Source organism: Octopus sinensis, unplaced genomic scaffold (genome assembly GCF_006345805.1).
Source record: "Octopus sinensis unplaced genomic scaffold, ASM634580v1 Contig13162, whole genome shotgun sequence".
NCBI lineage: Eukaryota > Metazoa > Mollusca > Cephalopoda > Octopoda > Octopodidae > Octopus > Octopus sinensis.
Genome location: NW_021832854.1, coordinates 30204 through 53273, shown reverse-complemented (window position 1 = coordinate 53273; position 23070 = coordinate 30204). Strand labels below are relative to the sequence as shown.

At 37.0% G+C, this 23070-nt stretch overlaps 3 protein-coding genes across 3 annotated transcripts in view; all 3 read right to left on the bottom strand.

Annotated features, from left to right (window-relative positions):
* The window catches only part of LOC115229609 (heparan sulfate 2-O-sulfotransferase 1-like), a 52323-nt gene extending 40427 nt beyond the window's left edge, over positions 1-11896 (bottom strand). The window contains exon 1 of the mRNA XM_029799938.2: positions 11749-11896. Coding sequence (XP_029655798.2) covers positions 11749-11868 — 120 coding nt within the window. The 5' untranslated portion in view covers positions 11869-11896. The remainder of the gene's footprint in view (positions 1-11748) is intronic.
* A 7685-nt stretch (positions 11897-19581) lies between these two features.
* LOC115229608 (protein ZBED8-like) lies at positions 19582-20316 on the bottom strand. Its single transcript, XM_029799937.1, has one exon. It carries the CDS (start codon positions 20314-20316, stop codon positions 19582-19584), a length of 735 nt encoding a protein of 244 aa, XP_029655797.1.
* Positions 20317-20446: 130 nt separating this feature from the next.
* On the bottom strand, positions 20447-21361 carry LOC115229607 (zinc finger MYM-type protein 6-like). The gene has a single exon (XM_029799936.1). The coding sequence runs from the start codon at positions 21359-21361 to the stop codon at positions 20447-20449; it is 915 nt and encodes a 304-aa protein (XP_029655796.1).
* Positions 21362-23070: the final 1709 nt, after the last annotated feature.

Here is a 23070-nt window from a genome sequence, read left to right as displayed (position 1 = left end):
GCTATGTTGGAATTTACACCATTAAAAATTCAATATACTATGAAAAAGGATTGTTGTTCATTCAGCCTTATTGTAAGCATAATTTTTGTTGAGTTTAAACATCTTTCTGAAGTTAATTTCAAATTTGGCACAAAGAAATAATAAACTATGTTGTGTATTTGTTCCACTAAAAAGTTTTAACTTACATTAATTTAGCTATGAGTTCATATTAACAAACATTTTGAAAACATATTATTGTTATGAATGAGACGCTATGGCAGTGGGAATGGGAGTTATACAATGTGATTGTTTCAATATATTTAATGAATTAAAATATTTTTAGGAAAAAACTTATTTTTCAAAGACTTTGAATCCCTGACTCTTTCTTTCTGAGATAAAATACAACAAACTGGAATTATGATATTTGTGTCAAGAATTTTTGCACATGTGTGACAAATTAATCAGAAAAAAACCTACAAACATAAAATCCTGTGGATTATTTTAAATATTTCAGCAGAACATATGTACTTGCTGTGAAAAGATTTATACTGAATAGCAAGTAGACATCTGTGTAAAACAAGATCACATCTGGTGGACATTTACCTGAATGTAAAATAAAGTCTATGACTAATAATATGAGAGGAAGTTGTTTCTACAGATTGAAATAAAAGCGGAATATGCTTTTATACATAATGTATGCTTAATAGAAGAAAAAGACTGGTATAATGTATTAACAAATCAGTAAGTGTCCAAAAATATATGCATCATTTGTAAAAATTAAAGATATGGAGGGCAGGGAAATTAACAATGACAGACAAAAATATTTATAAAAACACACATTTTAACTACAAAATCTTACACCACTATAATATCAAAAATAATATGAATAAATAACATTGGAAACTAGAAAAGCACAGTATGTATAACAAATGAAATGCAAATTTTAAAAAATCTTTCTATAGTTTAATAAAAATAAGAAGGACAGGGCTTTTGATTCTTTGTGTAGGATCTTTGAGACTGGAGAAAGAGAGGAAGAAGTCATGGCTTGTGAGTTATCCTCAAATGAGTGATCAACTATAAATACTTGCAATGTGTGAACCTACCAAAGGCACCTACTCAAAGGTGGTGGTGGTGTTAAAACTAACTAATATTAAGCATTTTGTACATTTAGTGAACATACTTTCAAGAGTTATAGTTTAACAAACTACAATATTAAGAAACCCTATAAAGGATTTTTAAAATAAATGTGAGAGAAACATCATCACACAGATTTTCCTTTGAACAAATTCTCCCTTTCTAAAAACCTAACATGGTCCTAAAACACTAGACTTCCTAAATAGTCACAAAGGGAAAGTTTGATTCATAAGGAGTAATTTTTGTACAATGTGACTGAATTCAAAAAAGATTCATTTCAAAAAGACATGTCAAGAATTGAGAAAAACTAGAAGTAGTTGAGGCAGGAAAATATTTGGTCTTGTAAGTGAAGTGGTCCATGAAAATATTGTGTTTTCAACTCAACAAACAAGTGAAACATAAAAAGATATCATAATGTTAAATTTATGATTAATTACAAATAGTTCGCTTAAAATTGGACAATTCATGTGAATAACAGCTCTAGGTAAATTTATTTTCCAAATAATTCTAACTTTTCTATGCCTACTATACTTTGCGATTTTCTAAAGTTTACACTTTACTGAGGCAGTCAAATAAAACTTAAAGCATGTCCAGAATTGTTGACAAAAGACTAAGAATTATATTAGATTATATTATTTTTCCCTTACCACTTAATTTTTTTCTGGTAACATTATCAAGCTCTATGTTCTTTACATTAAACATATTATGTTGATTTTGCATGAAAGGATTTATGAAGACATAAACATTAAAATGACCTCTGCAACTCTAACAGCTGGAATATTTTTGTAAGTTCTATTAGCCAAATTTTTTAAACTTGAAAGTTACAAATAAAATCAGGTGAAATTATTTTGGAAATGCAAGATGTATAGTAACTATGTACTTCATAAAGACTTCGGTCATCAATTTACAATTTTTTGTCCCCACCTTTTTATTACAAAACACTCTTTTAAATGCAAACCTTACTTTTTACTTTTCAACTTTTCTGGCTTCTGACATTTTATTCATAATTTTAAATAAGAAATCGACATATTTTTTATAAATATTCTTACAAAATGATGAAAGATAAGTTGTAATATGTCAAACAACTAAAAAGATGAGTAGCTTTAATAGATTATAAAAGTCTCTTTTTGTAGTATTTTCTTTAACATGTGCATGCATTCACATAAATATGCAAATGCATACATATACTCAGAGAAAGTGGGGTACAACAAAATATACTGGTTGAGAGAAATGACAAATAGCAATAACTTTTGGCTATGGCATATAGTATGTCCTTAGCTATCATAGAGAAGGATTTCCTGTTTATTATGAGAAATTGAAGGCAATGTCCTCTAGCAAATTAACAAAAAGCGTAAGATTAGAAATTTCAAACTAATAAAGTAAAAATTTAAATAAATAAATGGAAATTTCATGCACATGTTCAGTCAGTTATTTTCAGCTGGATATGAAATGGAACATGGAAGAAATTAAAATAATTGGAAAACACTAATGAATTACACAAAAACTGAAATAAAAATTAAATGAAAATTGATGAGAAAGAGAATGAAGGAGAGGGTTAGAGATAAAATTGGCATTATCAGCTTATAAATTTCTAGAGCCATCCAAAAAGCCATATTGTTTACAGGATTAACTCACAAAATACAGACATCATCACAGCTGAATCATTTATATTTCAATATTCAGGATTTTCTTTGATAAGCTATCCAATTAAATTCAGCATGCTATATACCTTAGAATGGTAGTAGGAAGATGTTGGTGGCATTATCATTGTTATTAATTAACTGAATCATCATCATCAGCAAACAAATAAAGTAATAAACATGAAAAGAGCATCTGGAAGCTAATGAATGATGTTGACAAATAAGATAATCATGACGCTAATGAATAATGTTGACAAATAAGATAATCATGACATTGCAATCTGAAGAACTACTACTACAAATAGCCAATTAGAAATTTTACAGACATACTTTAAGAAATATAGAGGATCACAAATATTCATTGAAATGGATCAATTTGAGAATAATTGGCTTATGCTTGACATTTCATTAAATTAGATATCTAGTTTAATGAATATACATTAAATTACATGTGTGGGTGGGTGTGTCTTCATACACAGATACAGAATGAAGATATGAACATCAGTTTACATCATGGTAAGCATTTCCATAGCAAGGAATTAGCCAGGAACAGTGTGCCAAGGACAATTCAAGTAATTACACTTCATCCATCCAAAGATAGTTTTGTACCAAAACAAAAGTAGAAAAATTTAATTTCTTTTGATTAAGTGCAATACTAATTTTTGTGGAGAAAGAATATTCATCAAGACTGGAATGATAAAATGCAAAGTTAATTCAAGAAGGATTTGAACTCAGAATGTGGAGAAGTAAAACTCTAAGATATTAAAAATTTAAAAAAGTAAAGTAAATCACTAATGTCAGTAACTTAGTTTTATTCTCTACTTTTTAATTCAACTGAGTGCTCTTAGTAAATAGGAGGTTATGCTGTTCACAATTTCGCCTCCAGTGAAACAATAAGTGAAATGACATTAACTAAATAACAAAAATATTTAAAAATATTAACTTAAGATTGTAGATTCAATAAGTGCTTTCTTTGTATTTAGGAACTTATTCAGCAAACAACATTTTATGTGCCTGTGTTTCTCTGCATACATATGGACAGATGGACAAATCTGGAGATTTGTCAAGATGGACAAATCTGGAGATTTGTCAAGACTGCTGAAACGTGGAAGAGAGATACCAGCTGGTCTGAGTGCTCTCTACCCACAATAACTAAAAAGACTACAGCAACTCAGGGAAACTAAGCCAGAACAACCTGCCATCCTCTACACACCATCATAAACTGCGAGCAGGGTACAAATTGTTGTCCTTAAATGCTCGCAGTTTATGCAACAAAATACATTTGTTCAACGCCTACGTCAGAAGTGTTGACCCTGACTTCATCACTGTCACGGAAACATGGGCGCATTCCTTACTCTGTGATGGGGTTTTCAACATTACGGGGTACAACCTCTTCCGTAAGGACCGCACTAACCGCCGTGGTGGTGGTGTGATGGTCTACGTTCGTTCAAATTTTTTGGTAATTCCTTGTGCCGATTTGAACGAATCACAAGAAGAAGTTTTTTTCTGTGACGTGGTATGACCATGTCAACACTCCTGCTTGGCGTTGTTTATCGTCCCCCAAGTTACCATCGGGACACACAGCTTTGCAATGTCCTCCGAGCTGCTGCCAGGAAAACAGCCACTTATGTGTTTATTGCAGGCGATTTCAATCATCCTGAGATCGATTGGGAGACCTTCCATTGGCCACAGAGTGCAAACGATTTTGTTGAGCTTGTGCTGGACTCAAACTGGTCACAAGTAGTCACCTCTCCAACAAGAGGCGACAACACCTTGGACCTGCTCTTCACCACAACTCCTGAAGCGGTTATCAATTGCACTACGGAGGAACCTCTAGGTGACTCTGATCATGCTATGATCATCGCCAATCTGGCTCTTGCGGGCAACAAAAACCTGAACCATCTCCAATCTGCTTCCTTCGATTGGAAGAGAGCAGATTGGAACCTGTACCACACTGAACTACAGCACCCAAACTGGTGAATTCTACAACTCTGGAGATGTGAATACTATACTCCAGAGTATCCTGGACTCAATATGGGCAGCATGTGCAGCATCAGTGCCACGTAAACAAAAAAAGAAGAACCGCCCCAAAAGGGCAATTTGGGAAACTTCAGCGGTCCGACTTGCCAGGAGGGAACGTCGGACTGCTGAACAGGAATACAGGTTGCATAAATCAGACACCAACAGGAAGAAGCGGAATAAATCCAACCATCTCAAGCAAGTAACAAAAAAAGCAGTGTTTGAATTTGAACAGTGCATAGCAGCCAATCCTGACAGTAAGGTTTTCTGGAAATATGTGCACTCAAAGCAGAGACCTCACTCTCCAGTGGGCCCTCTTCGCAACCCTCACACAAACCAGATCACTGACGACCCCAAGGAATGCGCAGAACTCATTGCCGAGTGCTATGCAAACATATTCACTGTTGAAAGTCAAGATGTACCATCTTCACCATCACTAACAGCAAACTCCATAACAACTATGGAATTTACACCTGCAATGCTGCGACGTCACCTTCAAAATAAGCGCAACTATGCCTCCCCTGGTCTCGATGGAGTTACATACCTGCTTCTCAAACGTGGCAGGCACTTCCTTTTACACCAGCTTTCTATTTTCTTCCAGTACTGTCTCAACAATGGTGCTACTCCGGAGCAGTGGAAAACTGCCAGTGTCATTCCTCTGTTCAAAAAGGGTGACCGCACATCACCTGTCAACTATCGCCCAGTCAGTCTCACTAGCTGTATTGCAAAACTGATGGAATCGTGTGTCAGAGAAACACTCTGGAACTTCTGGAGCTCTCACAGTCTCATCCGACCCTCACAATATGGATTTGTCCCTAACTCCAGCTGCAGTGACCAGCTTGTCGAGTTCCTTGAGGACATTACTCAGATTACTGACAGTGGCTCATGGGTGGATGTTGTCTACCTTGACTTTGCTAAGGCTTTCAACTCTGTGCCACACAAAAGGCTTATGGTGAAACTCTCTGCAATGGGTGTGGGGGATGACCTTTTTAACTGGTTGAAATCCTTCATCCTCAGCCGAAAGGAGGTTGTCACAGTTCTAGGACAGCACTCTACACCATATGAGATGTCATCGGGTGTACCACAGGGATCTGTCCTTGGTCCCCTCTTGTTTGTGGCATACATTAACGACATAGATGCCAATTTAAAGAATGCCACAGTATTGAAATATGCAGACGACATCAAGCTGTACCTTGAAATCAAGAGGACAGATCCTGATGTCTACAACTCTTTCCTGCAATCAGACCTAGACACAATGCAGCAATGGATCACAGACTGGCAACTGAAACTGGCTGTGGACAAGTGTACCACCATGCATTTTGGGAGAAAAACCCTGCGTTCACATACTCCCTCCACAACACTGATATCAAGAAATCCTCTTGCAAGCGTGACCTAGGTATCACTGTCAGCAGTGATTTGCGTTGGACAAAGCATATCTCTAAGATTGTCAGGAAGGCCGAGGGTGTCTTGGCATCACTCAGCAGGTCTTTTGTTAGCCGCTCTCCAGCCATCTATTTAAAACTGTATACAGCTATGGTACGACCACACTTGGAATTTGCATCATCAGTTTGGAACCCCTATCTTGCACAGAACATTGACCTCCTGGAATCTGTCCAGAGACGTGCAACCAAACGCATACCCTCCATCAGACACCTACCATATTCTGAGCGCCTTGTTTCCCTGGGCATGGATTCACTGAAGCTCCGGCGTCTGGCGACGGACTTGGTAAACACCCACAAAGTTATCAACCACCTCACCAACAACAACACTGAACACCTTTTTGATCTCCATGTGTCTAACACACGTGGACATGCCTACAAAGTCAGAAAACAATACAGCTCTCACGACTTTCGGAAACATTTTTTCACGCTCAGAGTTGCTGAAGCATGGAATAAACTGCCTGCGTCAGTTGTTGACTGCCATGACACTGCATCTTTTAAGGCCCTCATGCTTTCCGAAATCCGCCGAAACTACACCTGATTATATATACACTTTAGATGAGTTGTAGTGCACCTGAGCACTGTACACAATTATTATTATTATTATATTATTATTATTATATACATATATATATATATATATATGAGAGGGAGGGAGGGGGAGAGAGAGATAAAGTAAAATAAAAAAGTACCAACTTGATTTTTGTAATATTAATCTTAAGAGAGAGTGGGAAAAAACTAGACATTAGCAGATTGCAATAACATGCATCTATACACGTCCATCCATAACAATACATATATAATTTTCTTTCATTTGTATTAAGTGCTTGTTTTCTGAAAATTATTTGCAATATTAAGGTTTCAGTCAAACATTTATCATAGGAAATCAAATGTTTTAACTTCAATCCTATAGTCATGTTTCCACACATAAGTTTTGTTGAAATTGCACACATTTCCAAATATTTAATCTAAATCTGGAAAATATTATAAGCTTTATAGTTATTAAAGTGGAAACCTGAAGTTTTAGTGTGACACCTCATTTACTACACACTGAAATCCAGACAGAATGCAGTGTTAACTGATAACAAAATCAGGTCATAAAATAATAGCAAAATGTTTTAATTGAGAAATATTTACATCAGATTTAAATGGAAAATCAGTGTTTCTAAGGTCATCAAGAAGTTTTGTGTTTGTGCACCAAGCCTCATCTATACTGACTCTCTCCCTAATTAGTTGGGCTATGACCCTCTCTGTGATCTTCATTACCTGATCCAACAGCTTGATACCTTTTCTGTACTAAGTCTAATCTCAGTTTATAGGACAAGTAATGTAATAATAAGCAAGAACTATAACAAAGTATCAAAAGGACCAAGTGTAGGCACATAACAAACATGTTTATAATGTGAGAGCATAGTGAAAGGAAATTCAAATGAATTCATCATCTTTGTCATATATCACACGCTGACAGCACATTGATAACACTACAACAAAAGTCAAGTGCAAGTTCTCCAGCTGCCTTGCTACTCTTGTTCAAATAGCTCTTGATATTATCCATCCATTGCTTTCTTTGTCTGCCTCTTGATCTACTGCCTTACATGCATAAGGTTTTCCGAACTTCTGCTTCTTCGAATATGGCCGTAAAAGATGAGCTTTTTTTTTTTCCCCCAATGTTTAGGAGTTGTCATCTTTCACCTTCATGTTGTAACACCCATTCATCTGTCTGATGATCCTTGTAAGAAACTCATAACATTCTCCTATACAACCACATTTTAAATGCACTGAGCACATTCTCTTCAAATTTGTTCAGAGTCCATGCTTTGCAGCCATAAATGCCTATTGGCCAAATGAACACTCACTCTAGCCTTTTTTGTTAGTACAGATGTTATTAAGAGTTTTGCCATGGACATGCTTGCCATGGTTATCTGTGTCTTAATTTATTTCTTATATGTGACTAATTAAGAGAGATGTATGTAGTTATTTTAATGATTTCAAAGAAGATTAAATTAGAGCTTGATTGATGGGAATATTATTTTAAATCAACTGCTTTTTCTTTATTTGATTAATTTTTTTATCTTCAAACTAATTTTATAAAACAGCCAATAATGCTCCTGTAATTTACTGAATTATAGCAAAAATTATAAATACAATCCTTCAGAGATTGTATTACAAAGATAAATAAACATGAGACTTTATTTTCTGTTCACAACTAAAAACAATTGATTCTACTTTGAACCTCAAAATGATCACTATTCACAAATAAATAAATAGAATTTTAAAAACATATATTTGTCCCAGCAGCAAATGTGCCACATGCAATTTCAAATCTTATATGTAATAGATTTACTACTAATAAAAATGACTAAGAAATACCAAACCTTAACATTACTTAATATCGGCATTCATGTATCTCTTATAACCTCTACTATATATTTCTTCTTAATACTGAAATCTTCTGGACATTCCAACATCATGCTATTTCAAGACTTTTAAGTATAATTTTTTTTAATAATATATTGTGCAATCCTTTCTATCATCAAAAGCAAACAAAACTAAATTTGGTCTAAACATATATTACTGCATGTTTTAGCTTGCTTTACATGGATTTGTAGGAAACTAAATTCTTCTCCACTTTACAATAACTGAATAATAGCATAGTTGTTGTTCAGTATTTTATTTCTGATACTGACATATATATTAATGTATATTAAAAGCATATATGGTTACATCAACAAACACATGAATAATGTGAAAGGAAACTACTTCCTGCCAGTTAATATTTTACAAGTTACTGCAAGCACTAGCCTTTATTCAACTAATCTTGTCAAACAGTTTACTGATTAAAAAAAAAAGTAAGTTCCTTATAGCATAGAGCTCTTTTTACATAAGACATATTTCATAAGACAAAAAGAAAATACTTTCATAAAATATGAAGATTTCTAAAGATGCCCTTTATTAGTATTATAACAAAAGAAGTAACAGTATTTAATATTTTTAGTTTCTGTCAATGATAAAAGCATCATTTACCAAATCAATACAAGTATATGACTGAGCTAAGTGTTTCTATTTTAAAACATTTTGAAATGAAAGCAAATATTTACAGAAATTTAAAACTTAGTTTCTTTTGTATAGGTCTGTTTTACACTTTAGTTTAACTAATTTGTTTTTTAATTATCTTTCCCTGTATAGTATTAGACTGAGTGTGAAATCAAATTTATTATATCACTGTGTGTGTGTGAGTAGACATGAATGTATCTGGGATGGTTCACACAAAGATCCTTGACTAAAAGAAAGCAATCTAACTAGATGGTAAAGCTTTACTATTTAGTTAGATGGCCTCCTTCTGTATCTATAACTTGGTCTACTGCAGCTGGAATGGCCTCTGCTCCAGTGAATAAGCATATAACCTCCCCTCAAGCCTACCTGACACTTCCTCTCACAACTCCTACAGTGTTTAAATGTTTAAGCCCTGCACTAACCACTGTCCAATCCTTCATCTCCAGAATGCTAAGTCCCTGAAATCCCCATCCTACTTATATTTTCCCTGCTTAAATCAAATATAAATCATATTAACTTTCCCAGTTTCAAGGGGGCTATGAAGATCACGGGTATAACCTGTACACACTTGATAGAATGCATGATGAATGAGGCTTCTAAAACTAATCTTTGCAGATTTAATTGACAGGCTGACTATGCATATGTTCATTCAAACTACTGAGACTTTTTACAAACTTTGCTATAGTAATCACAAGTAAGGATCACATCCCCATTTCAACATGGAAACTCTCAGATACATGTTTAAAATTAAAATCTGCTTGAGTGCAACAAAACTGCAATATAAACAAAGATTATTAGTTCATAAAAAAATCTAATTTATGGCAATCTTTTTAAATTGTTCATATATGATGTTCAACTATTCTATGCTTAAAAGCACATGTTCTAGAGTAGTTAGGATTTCCCACTTGTTGGACAAGGGAAGTTATGTTATAAATCTCACCATAAAAGAGTAGCTTATGATTTTGGGCTGCATCCTATTTTAATATGTTGGTCATATTACAAGGATCTAATGAGAAATGACTCAAAATATATGATGTAAGACCTAGATACTACAGAACTATTCTTTACTCTGTCATCCTGTTACACGGGAAAAAGTTTGCCTCTTGAAACACTATATCTGGAAAGAATCAAAATGTTCGATGTACTTTATGTATGGAGTGCATGATTCAGCAATGTAGAAAAGAGTTTTAAGAACGACAGTGTTATAGGCACCAATCTTATTTTTCAAAAGAAATCATAGGGGCTCCCTAACCGCCAGTGTAGATTTTGAAATGCAAAAATGATGTTTCTAATTTGAGCTTCAATCTCTTAATTTATCTTCATATTATCTGTATAAAGAACTGAGATATGTAAAAGAGCTAATACAAAAGTTCCATTTTTCTTACTGTTTATAGTCAAACCAAAAGCTTTTGCAGCAGCTGCAAAGCTGTGTACAGTATATTAATTACATCCCAGAACAGAATCAATAGCAAAAAGATCATGTACTGGCTCAAGCAGTGTCTTGAATTTTTGCCTTGAATTACTACTAGTTGAAAACTTCCCATTAAGCATACTGTACATTCCATTGTACAATAGAATCCAAGACTAAATCATCCAATGTGTCTACTTCTGACAACAATAAGAGTTGGTTCACATTAAATTTGGCTGTTAGTTCTAGTAGGTTAAGCAATTGTGCTAAAGGTTCCTTGATGGTTAGATACTGACTGTTATTCTTTTACTAGTTTCAGTCATTGAAATGTAACCATACTGAGACAATGTTTTCTAGTTTATCTTTTATCTATTTCGGTCTTTGAACTGTGGCTATGCTGGGGCACCACTTTGAAAGATTTTAGTTAAAGAAACTGATTCCAGTATTTATTTTTTTTAGCCTGATATTTATTCTGTCAGTCTCTTTTTTTGTGTTTGTCCACTACCATCACCACTGGCAAGTGGTGGTGGTGGGGAACAAACATATACATGTACATGTATACATATATACATGATGGGCTTCTTTCAATTTCTGTCTACCAAATCCACTCAAAAGACTGTGGTCAGACCAAGTCTATAGTGAAAGGCTTTTGTCTAAGGTTCCACACTATGGAACTGAACACAAGACTATATGGTTAGGAAGCAAGCTTCTTATCATGCAGACTCACCAGTTTATTAAACCCAGTATTTATTTTATTCACTGGTACATGAAGACAGTGACAGGTGAATAAGACCTGTTATATTTTCAGCTTTTTCTTCTGCACAGTAAAATATTTACTATTTATAAAATTCAGGAAAATTTTCCTTTTTATTTATTTTTCAATTAAGACAGTTTCCAAATTTTAACTGAGATTATATTAAAACAAATAGTTTGCAATAACATTTAGTTTATTTACATGATATTTTATTAAATAAATACAACAATTCTGTGTTTATATGTGGATACATATTTTATGGATATGTGCGTGTTTGTGAACAAATTTTATATTGATTTAAACTATCAAGTCACTACTTACCACTGCACTTGTTGATGACAAATGTCTTTGGACGTTGTCCAGCTTGTCAAGCTGTAATTGGGTAACTGTCTTTTCTGAAATTATGAATAAAAAAAATGTATATCCTGTATATGTAAGCATATATATATATGTATACGTGTGTGTGTGTGTGTGTGTGTGTGAATACATTTCAGGTTATAAAGTAAAGAAAGAATATTTCAACATGTAGAATAGTAAGCATATATAATGAATTTAAATGTATATATTTGACATTAGTAAATGAATCTGTGTGTCACTATGAGTAAATGTACACACATATCCACACACTATATATATATTAATTACTATATACACTGTATAGGTTGTGTGTGTGTGTTACTGCCTGTTTGTTAGTGTATGCTTATATATATATATATATATATATATATATATATATATATATATATATATAGGTGCAGGAGTGGCTGTGTGGTAAGTAGCTTGCTAACCAACCACATGGTTCCGGGTTCAGTCCCACTGCGTGGCATCTTGGGCAAGTGTCTTCTGCTATAGCCCCGGGCCGACCAATGCCTTGTGAGTGGATTTGGTAGACGGAAACTGAAAGAAGCCTGTCGTATATATATATATATATATATATATATATATATATACAAATATATATATATATATATGTGTGTGTGTGTGTGTGTGTGTGTGTGTGTGTTTCTGTGTCTGTCCCCCTAGCATTGCTTGACAACCGATGCTGGTGTGTTTACGTCCCCGTCACTTAGCGTTTCGGCAAAAGAGACCGATAGAATAAGTACTGGGCTTACAAAGAATAAGTCCTGGGGTCGATGTGCTCGACTAAAGGCGGTGCTCCAGCATGGCCGCAGTCAAATGACTGAAACAAGTAAAAAGAAAAAAAAAAGAGATATAGGTAAAAAATTAAGGAGTTCATGTGCTACATTAATATTTCCAGATTCAATAAAAAGAAGACAGCAAACAGAAAATTATATATATATATATATATATATATATATATATATAATTCAAAACAACGTATAGTAAATAAACAAATGAGCAAATACTAAATACCCAGGTGAACAGAAAATACAGAAGGTCACCAACTCCTCATTAGTTATCAGCCAGAGGGTCAAAACCAATTTCAGCCATTATCGATGATACTGCTTCCAAAAGACAACAAATGGTAAATTTGACATACCTATCTATTAATGATAATGAGCTTGTTTGTAAGTTTGTCTAAAATCACGCAATTAGGGAGAAGCAGAGTTCAGTAAGAGTTAAAAAAGAGATGAGTCAAAATGGTAATAACAATGAGGGAGTGGTATCAAACAGCGCTTCTTGCTCTCTCTCTCTCAACATCTCTCTCTCTTTCTCTCTTATCGGTTGTGTTATTCTTTGCTCCGCAGCGAAAGATTGTTTTTGTGCTGAAAATTGTGAACATTTGTTGTTTTGGTCATCGAGACCACTTCTTTTCTGCTGTTGCAGCAGAGTTTTGCTGTTCTTTTCCCCTTCTTTCAAGGGGGAAGCAGCGAAAAACATGAATTTGGCACCAATTTCTTCCGAGTCGGAGGAAAACGTTGAGGAAGGTGAAAGTAAAGAGGCGTCTCATGCAAACATTACAAAAGCAGACAACAAGATGTCTAGCGAGGCTACTACACAACAGGAAAAGGCAAGAATAAATTTTGCGAGTGCAGCAACTCGCCCCTGTAAAAACATCGTTATAAACAAAGAAGAATAAAAGAAATACCAAGGTTTACTAAGAAAGGTGATAATGTGAAGTTGCTCCCTCCCAGTGAATTAATTTACGTGACGGAGAGAAAAACTGTCATATACAAGACATATAATGTCAAAAATAAAAAAAATCGATTTTGTACTGAGGGAAGCAATCGAAAAATGTTTGAGACTGATATGGCAACAAACAAGTTATATAACGAGGGGTAGTTGCTTCGGCACTGTAGAGGTGCGTTTCCCTAGCGAAGAAAAAGCTAGGGAACATTCAACAAGGACATTGAAGTTGGAAGATGTAGTTCTCCTCCCGACTTATCTAGGAAAGAGAACTTCGAAAATAAAAGTCACAGATATTCCACCCGAAATAGATGTGGCCTTTGTCATAGCCGCTATTCTCTTAGGCAAAGAAGAAGAAATTCCAATTCTTCAGTCTAAGAGATACTGCCACATGAACTGGTTTGGACAAGATTTAGAGCTTGTGATCCAAGCAAACCCCTCAGACTTGCCCAGTTCCCTCACAACTGGAGAAAATACCAGCATGATGGTGGTAGTCGAGGGGAGAAAGCCCAGGTGTTACAAATGTGGCGAGAAAGGCCACATAAGGTCGAGCTGTAAGAAGAAGACAGCCAAAGAAAATACTGCAGAAGAGGCAAGCATGACGCCGAAGACAACAACCAAACCGCTAGAAATAGCAGCCACGTCACGCACCCCAATTGCCGAAGCTCAGCCGACAGCGGGAGAAAACAACAACAACATCCAGGAGTGAGTCACCATAGAACCCTCAAAAAGAAGACGGAAACGGAAAAACCCACCCTCTTCGGATACACAGGACTATGCTCCGAGACAGACAAGCACACCCACACCCACAAATACAGTCGCAAACACACACGTAGCCAAAAAAACACACACACTGGAAAAAGCACATACACACCTACAAACACCCACGCTTCTACAAGCACACACACACCCCTCCACAATCGCCTAACATAAAAAAGAGAAACACCTTCATGGCGATAAACAAAAATAATAAACTATTAAGAGACAAAATTATTTTAATGAAATCGGCGAAAAAATATATCGCAACAGAAGTAAATAATACTATTTCTGAAAATGTCGAATTTTATACTATAGATAACTCTGACTATTTTGAACTAAAAAAATCTTTTGCGGAGGACGTTGGCCCATTACAGATGAACTTTTCGAGCCATCTGTACAGGCAAATCACGAAAAAAATTACCTAGCAAAACACAACATTCACAGACAGAAAAGAGGAGGGTGAAACTACACCCTCTCTTCCGTTAAAACAGTAAGTTTTAAACATTCGACTAATTTTTCACATTCTCGTTTAAACTCGGTTGTATAAATATTCGCGGCCTGGGGTCATATTGGAAGCAAGGCTACCTCCTTAACGACCTTAGGTCGCATTGTTTGGATGTAGTTGTAATCACCGAATCCAGACTGATTGGGCTGCAGGCTTTTTCGCCCCTTCTAAACGGCTACAAGAAATACATTTCTCCCTGTCAACCTGGAGGGGGTGGAGGAGTGGCAGTACTGGTCAGAAAAAATCTGGATTTAGAGATTAGAACTGTCTTTATAGATCTGGAAGGCAGGTTGGTCGTTTTGGATGTGATGCACAGCAGTGGTAAAGTGTTCAGGCTGGTCGCTGTCTATGCTCCCTGCGAAGGAAAAGCTGGGCAGAAAGATTACTTCAAAAGCCTAGAGAATTTTCTTGACACGTCAAACACGTTAGTATTGCTAGGTGACTTCAACATAATTTGCGATGCAAGCGTAGATTATGTTGGCTCAAGAAAGAATAGGAGGGGATTACCTCACCTCAACAATCTGCTAAGTCGTTTCTAGTTGGCAGATCAATTCAGACTGGACCACCCAGACACTCCAGCGTGGACCTGGGCAAGAAACGACGGGTCGTCCAGATCTTACATACATAGAATCATAACTAGAAGGAAAGATAAGAAAATACTTAGCTGTCCACAACACCATATCGTCAGCTACAGCGATCACAAATTAGTGACCTGTACACTCAACATAGATAGCATGTGTAGACGAGGTACCGGTTACTGGAAGCTAAACAAGTCACTATTGGACTGTGAAGCCAACAGGAATCAGATTAAACAATTAGTAATGAGGGCGTTAACCAGATCCATTATCAACAACAAATGGTGGTACGCCCTGAAAAGAGCCATCAAATTCGAGTCAATTAGGTTTAGCAAAGAATTAGCTAGTGCTAGAAACAAAGTAGAAAAGGAACTAGTTAAGGCAATAGATAAGGCAATGAGGTCAGGCAGTGCATTGAAAGTGTTAGCGGCGAGGTTGGCACTCGACCAACATCTCAAAGCTAAACATGAAGGGTGCATTGTCAGGGCTAAGATCCGTGCAATGAGACAGGAAGGGATCAACGAAGCCCGGGTGGTAGAGGGCCAGCAAGGCAACAACTCAACCATTCGATCTTTGACAGGCCCAAATGGTCGATTAGTAAACGAACCCGAGGAGATGTGCAAGGTGTTTCACGATCATTTCGCCCAGCTATTCGGGAGGAGCAGCAGACTGGAGCGCAAGGAGAAGCTTGCAGACTTCCTAGCCAGTTCGCCGCGTCTATCGAGGCCGGACGCGGAATCTTGTGAGGCGCCGATCACAGCCAAAGAAGTCGAGGATGTGTTGGCAGTCAGCGGCGGGGACAAATTGCTGGGACTCGATGGTTTGCCTTACAAACTCTATAGTAGCATACCAGACTTGTTTGGGCACTTACTTGCATGCGTGTACACCAACTGGCAGCAGAACGGGAGAATTCCTAAGTCTGTGAGCTGAGGGGTGGTAGTGCTGTTAAGAAAGGACCCAAACAAGGGGGATTTAATTGATAATTTTCGGCCCATCACTCTGCTTAACGCAGAGTTGAAGATTTTGGCCAAGGTCTTAGCAAAAAGGTTGGCGCGGGTCGTGGGTAAACTTGCTGGCGAGGCGCAAACTTGCGCCATCCCTGGAAGGACCATCCACTACAATCTCCACTTTCTACACTATGCCTTAGAAAGGGTAAATAGGATTCCTGGCAAGGGTGGGGCTATGGTCCACTTGGACCAATCGAAAGCGTTCGATAGGGTGGACCATAAGTATCTGGCGGCAGTCCTCACAGCAGCTGGCTTCGGCCCGACCATCCATGGATGGATCAACGCTTTATACAGCCACATCGAATCGATAGTTTCGGTGAATGGTTTCTTTTTGGAGCTGTTCTGCATTGAACGTTCGGTACTTCAAGGGTGTCCTCCCTCCCTGCTTCTCTACGTTTTGGCCCTCGAGCTGTTGCTGAGGAGGTTGGAAACTATGAGGGCCACTCCGCAAGATCTAGGGTGCGGACGGCGTATGCGGACGACATCACCATCATCGTATCCTGAGTCGAGCACCTACAGTGGGTGGGTGAGGCCTCAAGGGACTACGAAGCGGTGGCAGGAGCGAAAGTCAACCGGGATAAATCAGTCGGCTTGCAACTCGGCACTTGGAGGGGCAAGTCGATGTCTTCCGACAGCGTCGTAGGACGTTGGACGGAAGGGCTGCTGAAAATGCTTGGAATCTGGTTAGGTCCAGATCTCTAGATAGAGAAGAATTGGAGCGAGGTGGCGAGAAAGGTGGCTCTCCTATCTCAGGCCTGGTCTGAGCGGAAGCTGTCCTTGAAAGGGAGGGCAGTGGTTGCAGAGGTGTTTATCGCCTCTGTAATCACTTACCGCCTGACCGTCATGCCTTGCCCCAATTCGTGGCTGAACAAACTGGAACGCATGTTTTTTCGCTTTTTGTGGAGGGGCAGCAGACCTCTTGTAAGGCGATCTATTTGCTGCCAAAAGCCACTGAAGGGTGGGTTAGGGATGCTGTGGCTAAAAATGCGCAGACATGTGCTCAGGTGTGGTCTCCGTTCGTCAAGCTGTTATTTCCACAGTTCACATCATTTGCCAAACTGAACCCATGGATCAAGTGTAGACCGAGGTTGGGCATGTGGCATGTAGAGTGCCATCAGGCACTCGTGCTTCTCTCCCAGCCGAGCAACGCCTTTGACGGGGGTACTACCTCGTTCTTCTATAGAGGGTTAGTAGAGTTTAAGTGTGATGACATCCTGGGAAAAACCCTGGGCTTCGACGAAAATCAACTGGCCAGCCTGTTCCAAAGAACATTCGGTCCAGGGCCTTTGGATAATTACCAAAAGTCCCTGGCCTGGCAATGTTACAGAGGAGCTTTACTGGTTTGAGATAAGCTCTTTAGACATGGGTGTGCACCTTCGCCGGTTTGTGCAAGATGTGAGAGGGACAGTGAAACTGTCCTGCACGCGATTGTGCAATGCCCCAAGGTGACTGAACTCTGGGCTTATGTCGAACACCTGCTGTCACATTCGAGAAGAGTACAACTGTCGAGCGAATATGTAATTAAGATAGTTCCGCCAACCTCCCTGAATAGGGAGGAGCGAGCCTGTTTCCTCTCGGTAGTTGCTATGGCGAAAGAAGTAGTATGGAAGACGAGAGTGAAAGGAATTGCAACAGGCATGTTAATCTCCAGTCTCGAGCTAATCAACTTTTTCATTTTCCACATGAAATGGAAAACAAGAAATGCCTGTCGCAAAGTGTGTTTCGTAAAAGATGGAAGTATATAGCAAGTATGTTGCGAGTGAAAGAACCTGTTTAATCGAGAATGTAAAAAAGGAGAAAGCAAAGTCTTCAGTGTGAGTATGTGGTTTGTGGGGTCAACCGCGTCCTCCGCTTCATTTTCTGTTATTCACTCATTCTCATTTAATTGTATATATTTTAATTGTTTGTTTATTCATTTGTTTCGTCTCATTCGATACCCTGACCCCAACGTTTGTTTTGTCCCCTCTTTTTCTCAACCTTATGGTGAATAAAGAAATTCTCTCTCTCTCTCTCAACAAAAACCTTTCTGCTTCATTGATGAACGCTGCCTCTCTCTTTCTCTCTCTCTCTATCTATCTATACATACACACACTCACAACAACAATTTCATTTGAATATAAGATAAATAAATAAGTAGTAATTTTTAAGTCATAGGATTAAAATATTGTCTACTGAAAGAAAGCTTGATAATATTGACTGTTTAATGAAAGCTAAATATAAAAGGAAGGTAATTATAGATATTTACAAATACTTGCTGATACCGTGATATTTGTAAATATTTATGAATGAAGAATTTTGCTAAGGCGGTGAAGCTTGTCTTCAAGATCTTTGTCTGTTTCAGGCAGTAAAGAGAGAGAGAGAGAAACAAACAGACAGAGATAGAGAATATGTAGATGTTGCTGGAAAAAAAGTCTCTGTGTGCATTCCATTAATGTAACCCTGTGTAATTTTGGGCTTTGCATGGTTACGTATCGAAATATAAACAAACTAATGTACACACACACACTGCTATAGAGAATGGGGGCTAATGCAGAATCACACCTTTCCTTGAAACATGCATTTTTTCTGGAAATATTTTTTCCGGATTCCTATGTTTTAGATGTCGGAGATTATGAATATGCAAAAAACATTTTTTTAAATTTCCCCCAATTCTAAATTTTGAACTTTTTCAGCCATTTATTTATTTGTAAATTTATCCATTAATCCCTATCCGTTTATTCATAAAATATATATTTGTCAACTAAATGTGGCAGTCCTATAAAAGACAGGGTTACTGTTGTTTTTAGCCCAAGGAAGACATTCATATCTGTCTATCTCTTTATACACATATCTATATGCTTATTAAATTTAAAATTTTGAAAATGTGGTTTCTTGCATATTCATAATCTCCATCATCTAAAGCAGTGTTTCCCAACCTTTTTTCCCGGCGCCCCACTTTTTCATAGCAAAAGTTTTTACGCCCCACCTTTTCCCATGTCCACTCACATTTACAAGTACATGTGGGCCTACTTACAATTGAAAAAAAATCAAAAATTAAAAAATTGTATTTAAAATACAAAAAAATAGTTTGAGAATTGAAACAACAGGCACTGAAAGTGCATAACACCCAATAAATCGATAAAATTATTACGATTTCTCATGTTTTTAAAAAATGTCAATTTATAAAGAATAAAGAAACACGTTTTTTCAGTTCAATTATTTGACGGTCAGCTTGACTAATTTAGTGAGAACCCTGTGCCTGATGCATACAGCACAAGTTTTTAATTTGAGGAGACAACTTTGTTAATTTCAGTCGTAAATCGCCACGTTTTGTAATCTCAAGCCAGTTTCTCTTGGCTTCGAGCAAATTATCAACTGCACTAAAACCACATTCGACCAAATAAGACGAAGGGAAAGGAATCAGTAGCTCTCTCGCTGATGTAGAAATTTTAGGATATTTTCTTTCAACCTCGTCATATAGCCACATCTTTGTACCTTTCAATTTAAACAAAGTCTTCACTGATTCATCATGTTGTAATTCTGATAACTCTTCTTGGTATTGGATTGTAGCATCAGAAACGTTAATCAGAAGCGGTTGAGTTAACCAAGAAGGAAAATTCATTGCCTTTAAATCGCAAAATCTGTCATTGAAATCCTTTATCAAGATATTTAAATGATCAATAATTACAATGCCAGCATCATTCGTTATTTCACATTTACTCAACCAGTAAAGTTCACTGAAATTTCTTTTGGAAAATTTCTTTTTCCATAATTCGAGAGCTGTAATAAATCCAAAAATCTTTGCTTTTGCATCAATAAGTGTCATGTTTGCACCTTGAAGTTGTTTATTCAAGTTTCCAAGTTTCTCAAATATGTCTGTCAAATAACTGACAAATGCTTTTCCATCCGTTGTTGACAGCAATTTCATTTCACATTTATCACTAAGAAAGTCGTTAATCTGATCAAATAATTCCATGAACCTCTTTAAGCAGTTTCCACTTGATAGCCATCTTACTTCTGTATGAAGCAATAATCGAACATGTTCGGCACTTTGATTTATACAAAACTGCTTAAAAAGACGTTCAGATTTAGAATTTCTTTTAAATTTAGAATTTCTTTTTGACACACTTGATCACACTTTGAAGAATCTTGTTAAGAACAGGGGACAATTTCTTGGCAACCAAGTTTTCTCGGTGTATTACACAATGGACAGTCAACATGTTTGGATTTTCATCCTTCATCATTTTTAAGCATCCCGTATTCTTGCCCATCATGGCAGGTGCACCGTCTGCCGCACATGCCAGTAAGTTTTCCTTTGGTATTTTGTTTGCATCCAAATAATGTTTGATTTTGATGTAAATATCATTTGCAGTTGTGGTGGTTTCAAACGATTCGCAGAACAGCATCTCTTCCTGAAACTCCTCGTGGTCAATATACCTCACATAAGTCAATAACAGAGCCTCACTGTCCCGGATTGTGGATTCGTCCATTTGTAATGAAAACTTACGCAATTTTAATTTCTCAATGAGCTGGCTTTCAACATCTTGCCCCATTTCATCTATTCTGTTCGAGACAGTGTTATTACTGAGTGGCATAGTCCTGATATCTCCATCATCTTTTTGTAATACAGTTTTTAAGAATATTGAGATAGCAGGTTTAATCAGTTGCTCTCCAATAGTGTGATTCTTTCCATGTTTTGCTATAAGCAAGGAGATTTCGTAGCTGGCTTCAAGGGCACGAGTATGAGGCGCTTGTTTTGCATGAAATAGTGAAGTGAGTTTTGTTCGGTTTTTAAATTTTTCTTTCAATGATTTGAAGTATTCCAAATCTAAATTAGAATTATTAGAATGTCTTACCTTTAAGTGCGCTTCCAGCCTACCTGCCTTCATTGACTCATTGCTCATCGTCTGATTACATAATAAGCAAAACGGTTTACGCTCATCATGCTCATCAGGAATGAATCCAAACTTCAAAAACTCCACCGCGTATTGACGAGTCTTCTTCTTGTTTGGTTTGCTCATTTTCAATAGGGCTAACAAAAGACTAATTGAGGCAAACTAATTGAGGCAATTGATTGGCTTATCTGAATAGTAAGTTTATTGCTCAGTGCGGGATCTTCTTTGTCTCGCTGGGGTGCGAGAGTTTCCGATGTGGAGGCTTCAAAGGAAAGACGGAATCTAAGGTTGTGCCCGCGATGACCGCTCGTCATGTACAAATATTTTCACAGCCCACGTCTATGCCCCGCGCCCCACCTGAATTTTCTCAGGCCCCACCAGTGGGGCGTACGCCCCCACCTTGGGAATCACTGATCTAAAGCATAGGAAAAAAATTTCAAAAAAGTTCGAAATTTTAAATTGGTGGTGGGGTGAAATAAAATTTGTAACCTCCGACATCTAAAACGTAGGAATGCAGAAAAAGTTTTTCAAAAATAGACATTTTTCTAGGAGAGAATAAATCAGACAGAACGTGATGGTTAGCCAGAGAGAGACAAAGGCGAAGAACAGCCAGTCTCACTCAGGAAGAACTGGATTCAAGAAGATTAAACAATACATTAAGGTTATCAAATAAATCACAAAAAGTGAGACAAGCACAAGAAGACAGGCTCAAAGACGTCGAAAAAAGTTTTTCAAAAATAGACATTTTTCTAGGAGAGGTGCTATTCTACATTAGCCCCGGAGAATAAATCAGACAGAACGTGATGGTTAGCCAGAGAGAGACAAAGGCGAAGAACAGCCAGTCTCACTCAGGAAGAACTGGATTCAAGAAGATTAAACAATACATTAAGGTTATCAAATAAATCACAAAAAGTGAGACAAGCACAAGAAGACAGGCTCAAAGACGTCGAAATAAAAAGGAGCACCTAACTGCACAAAGGAGGGATATCCAAAGAGAGAGAGAGAGAGAGCAGCACAAAAGTGCCAAGATGAAACAGAAGAGCAAACAGCAGTGAGGAGAGAATATCTAAGAACAAGAGCATCGCAAAGGTGACAAGATGAAATGGAAGAGGAAGCAGCACAAAGGAGAGAAATCGAAAGAGAACATCAAAGAGAAGAAAAGAAGAATAATGGTTAATAATGAAACAGGTTATCCAAAACAAAGCGAACTCATTGTTGGTAGGGTTTTCACGAGAAACATGGTGTTGAAGCAATTACTGAGATAAAGGTTGACATGTTTTTATTTTAATTTTATTTTCCGTATCATTTTCATGCCATCATTTCTGAGGGTACCAGTACACTAGTAGATATACAATTTTAAAAAATATGAGAATATTATTTATGTAATGCACGCACTCCTTAATTTTTTACCCATCAGTAGAAATATGCTTCTTTAATTTTGATTGGTATGTTTTTTGATCAAGTTTGTTTTGGTCAAAACTTTGAGAATTTTCAAATATATCTATAAGCTAATTTCACAAAAGAGAAATTAATTAAGGACATATCAATTGCAAATGATGTGAACAAAGCTGAGGGATTTTGATCTTAGTAAGTGGTTGCAGGAGATGCAGCCCAAAGTCATAAAGTCAAACTGAAGAGTCAATGGAAACAGGCCTCTATGAACCAGAACAAGATGGAAATTTTGAGGCTAAACACCTGTTACCAGGAACCAATTCAAATTGGTATTGAACCCTTTCCAGAAACTGAAAAGCTTGAGTATATAGACAGTAACATTTCAAAGACAGCTGGAACAGAATTGGATGTGAGATCCAGGACTGCCAGAGCCTTCAGTACGC